Below are 4,279 nucleotides of genomic sequence, written 5' to 3' on the forward strand. Positions count from 1 at the left end.
GGATAAGTTACATTTGTGGTTTGTTTTTCCTCCATGGAAGACAATACAAATGCATGGCCAATGTTTGGTAACCACAAATCAAACACATCTCAATTTCCCATATACAGTACATGAGCCCTAAAAACACTGCACCTATTCAACCACATAAAAAAAAAAAACTATATTTGTTCAGTGACATGTTAGGTCTGCACAGGAGTTTCACTTTCATTTCTTTGCTGTGTTCTCAGTCATGGCGGCTGCAGATGTGAGAAAGGAGCTGCTGGATTGTTCTGTCTGTCTGAACATTTATACGGATCCTGTAACACTGAGATGTGGACACAACTTCTGCCGGGGATGTATTGATCAGGTATTGAATACACAGGAGGGATCTGGAGTTTATTCCTGTCCTGAATGCCGAGCAGAGTCTGTGGAGAGGCCTGTACTGATAAGGAACATAACTCTGTGTAACATCGTGAAGAGTTTCCTCTTTACTCAGCCAACTGAGGAGATGGGAATCCTCTGTACTTACTGTGTGGACTTTCCAGTACCTGCTGTTAAATCCTGTCTTCATTGTGAAGCTTCTCTGTGTGATAAACACCTGAAAGTCCACAGCAAGGCACCAGAACATATCTTAACTGAACCCTCCACCTCCCTGGAAAATAAAAAGTGCTCTGTTCATAAGAAGGTCCTGGAGTATTTCTGCATCAAGGACTCCATCGGTGTCTGTGTGTCCTGTAGGTTGGATGGAGAACATCGGGGACATCAGGTGGAGATACTGGATGAGGCCTCTGAGAAGAAGAAGAAGAGGCTGAGAAATGTTCTGCAGGAGCTGATCACCAAGAGAGAGGAGACTGAGAGAAGAGTCCGGAGTCTACAGGAACGCAGGGTCAAGATACCAGGAGAAGCAGCTCATGTAAAAGCAATAGTCTCTGCCCTGGTTGGAGACATCATAGGACAGCTGAGAGACTTGGAAAGGAGGGTCCTTAGTGAGATCTCCAGGCAAGAAGAACAGATCTCATTGTCAGTCTCATACCTGCTTCAGCACCTGGAATCAAAGAACGATGAACTGTCCAGGAATATCCATCATATTGAGGAGCTGTGTAACATGACTGATCCACTGACTGTCTTACAGGAATCAGATGTAGGTGACTTTTGTGAAACTAATAAGGGATATAATGAGGACAGAGAAACACATAAAAAACATATTTACAATGATGGGGAACTAGATGTAATTGTGACCTCACAGACATTACACACATTATCTGATATTGTAAAAAGTGTAAAGAAAGGGGTCTTTGTTCAGGAACCTGTAGACATATTACTGGATGTAAACACAGCTGGTAATGGTCTACAGATATCAAGTGACTTGAAAACAGCATCCTGGTCAATGAACCAGAATCACCCAGAAACACCTGAGAGATTTCAGCATCCTCAGGTGTTAAGTAGTACAAGTTTTACCTCCGGGCAACATTCCTGGGAAGTGGAGATCCAGGGATCAGCTGACTGGATAGTAGGGATGTGTTATGCTAGTGTACAGCGCAAAGGGGATCAGTCATTTATTGGACAAACTAACAAGTCTTGGGGTTTGGACAGAAAAAACAAATATTTTGTGGTACATGATGTAAAAAAAACACAGTTAACTGGATCTATAGGCAGTAATAGATTCAGGATCTCTTTGGATTATGAGGGTGGGCAGCTATCCTTTTATGAGCTATGTGACCCAATCCGACACCTCCACACCTTCACCACCACCTTCACTGAACCCCTTCATGCTGTGTTGGGGGTATGGAAAGGATCTGTGAAGATTACAAGGTTTGATATGCAGCAGGGCCTGTTTTGTAAATAGGCATTTTAGCCCTGTGCCCGGAGACATAATATTGCTCCTGAGTTTTCCCCCTAATGTGCCTTTAGGAAAATGCTGCTACATTTTTTTCAAGTTAGTATACACTATATGGTCAAAAGTATGTAAACTGCCCCTCCAAATTATTCAGGTGTTTTCAGGGGAAGGTATGTGTGTGTTTTTGTAGCAACAGTTTGTAGAAGGTTGTTTTCTGTTCCAGCAGGACTGTGCCCGTGTCCACAAAGCCATCTCCATAAGGACATGGTTTAGTTTGAGTTTGGTATAGAGGAACTCAAGTGGCCTGCAGTTCAATCCTACTGAATTCATTTAGAAAGAGTTAAAATACTGATTACAAGCCAAATCTTCTTATCCAGTTTCAGTACCTGACCTCATAAATGCTCTGGCTAAATAGTTCCAAATTCCCACAGATACAATCCAAAATTCTTGTTGTTATAAATGCAAAGGGAGTGGAGGGCAACACTGTATTATTGCCATGGTTTTCCAAGGATCGTCTATAAGCGTTATGGTCAAGTGTCCACAAGCCTTTAACCATATAGTGTATATATACATTTTTTGAAAAACATTTGTATTCAATTATGGGTTAAAGCTAATACATTGTATGTAGTCACCCTATCTCAAGTGCCGCTTGCTATGAGTGATCTTTACCAGGAGGCACTTGGTGAACACTGGCTTTTGTAAATGCACATAAGCTGAGAAACACACCCTAAGCCAATGCTGTCTAATATTCTAAAACTTTTTATTTTTTAGACATTTTGGAGCCTATTCATGCCTACATCTTAGAGGACCAGATATGCATTTAGCATATTGGCGAATAGGGGGGGGGGGGTAGATAAATGATGGTCATGATGTAAGGGATAATAATGGTATCTATAATAAAAATGTAAGAGTTCAGTTTTCATGCATCAACAGGTATCCAATATTCCATTTGTGCTCTACAATGTCCAGGTTTATAAAAAACGGAATTTTTGTAAAATCTTACCTGTAAAATTCCTTTCTCTGAGTCCTCCGACAGTCGCCGCCTCTTCATATTCGTCACATATGGGGTATTAGACTTTGCTCCGAAGGAGTAGCTAGGCAACAGAATATGTTAACATTAAAGCTTTTAACATATCCCACCCTCAAGGGGTGGTCCCCTCAGTCAATACCCTCCTACTTCCTGCAACCATATCTCAGTTTTAGTGGAATAGCAGTAGAGTATACAACCAAACCCCAAAAGAGGGGCGGGGGCGGCGACTGTCGGAGGACTCAGAGAAAGGAATTTTACAGGTAAGATTTTACAAAAATTCCGTTTTCTCTTACGTCCTCCGACAGTCGCCGCCTCTTCATATGCGTCACATATGGGGACGTCCCAAAGCAGTGCAAACATGAGGGGTGGGAAACGCATCCGCACCGAAAAGGCAACGCAGTCTCCGCATCAAAGAAAGGAACCTTACCAAAGGAAGGAAACCAGCTGGGCAACAGGAAAAACAAGTGCTCAACAGGAGCAACAACCCAGGAAAAGACAAATAACCAGGGGATAAAAAACTTATCCCAACAGCCAGAGGTCCCCAACAAGGGACCCTAGGGAATTGCCGCACTAAGAACCTTGCGGCCAAAGGAAGCATCCGCCGATGCCTGAACATCTACTTTGTAGAATTTTGTGAAAGTGTGCACGGTCGACCAAGTCGCCGCCTTACACACCTGGGCTACAGAAGCCCCATGACGACAGGCCCAAGACGTACTCAGAGATCTAGTAGAGTGCGCCTTCACAGGCACAGGGGGAACCTTCCCCTGCAAGGCATAGGCCTGTTCAATGGTCTGCCTGATCCATTTGGCGATGGTAGAGGCCGACGCCGCCATGCCCTTCTGAGGACCCTCTGGAAGAACAAACAAGGAGTCCGTCTTTCGAAAAGACTCAGTCGATTTAAGGTAAACCCTTATCGCCCGAACAACATCCAGAGAATGTAATCTCACCTCCTTTGGATGTTTAGGCTTCGCGCACAGCGAAGGCAAGACAATATCCTCATTAAGATGGAATTCCGAAACTCGTTTCGGAAGAAAAGAAGGATTAGGTCGCAAGACCACCTTATCCAAATGAACAACCAGATACGGAGACTTGCAGGACAAAGCTGCCAGCTCCGACACTCTGCGAGCCGAAGTGATCGCCACCAAAAAGGCAACCTTTTTGGACAACATAGACAACGAGATCTCCCTGATCTGTTCAAAAGGAGCACGTTGCAACACAGACAGAACGAGAGGGGCAAAGGATCCCTCCTAGGAGGAACCAGATGCCGCACACCCTGAACAAAAGTGCCAACCAAGGAGTTGGAAGCCATGGGACGTTGAAACAGAACGGCCAGCGCAGACACCTGACCCTTTATCGTAGCCAGCGCCAAACGCTGATCGACACCCGTTTGAAGGAAGGACAGCACTCGGGAAACCGAGTACGTGCGGGGTGAA

General features: G+C 44.4%; 1 protein-coding gene across 1 annotated transcript; it reads left to right on the plus strand.

Annotated features, from left to right (window-relative positions):
- Positions 1 to 209: 209 nt before the first annotated feature.
- Positions 210 to 1,825, plus strand: LOC309552744 (E3 ubiquitin-protein ligase TRIM39-like; the record flags this gene model as incomplete). The annotated part of the gene is made up of 1 exon (XM_082253663.1): positions 210 to 1,825. The coding sequence occupies exon 1, from the start codon at positions 230 to 232 to the stop codon at positions 1,823 to 1,825; it is 1,596 nt and encodes a 531-aa protein (XP_082109789.1). The 5' UTR covers positions 210 to 229.
- Positions 1,826 to 4,279: the final 2,454 nt, after the last annotated feature.

The sequence above is a fragment of the Pelophylax lessonae genome (genome assembly GCF_965119305.1).
Source record: "Pelophylax lessonae genome assembly, chromosome: 4".
Taxonomy (NCBI): Eukaryota; Metazoa; Chordata; class Amphibia; order Anura; family Ranidae; genus Pelophylax; species Pelophylax lessonae.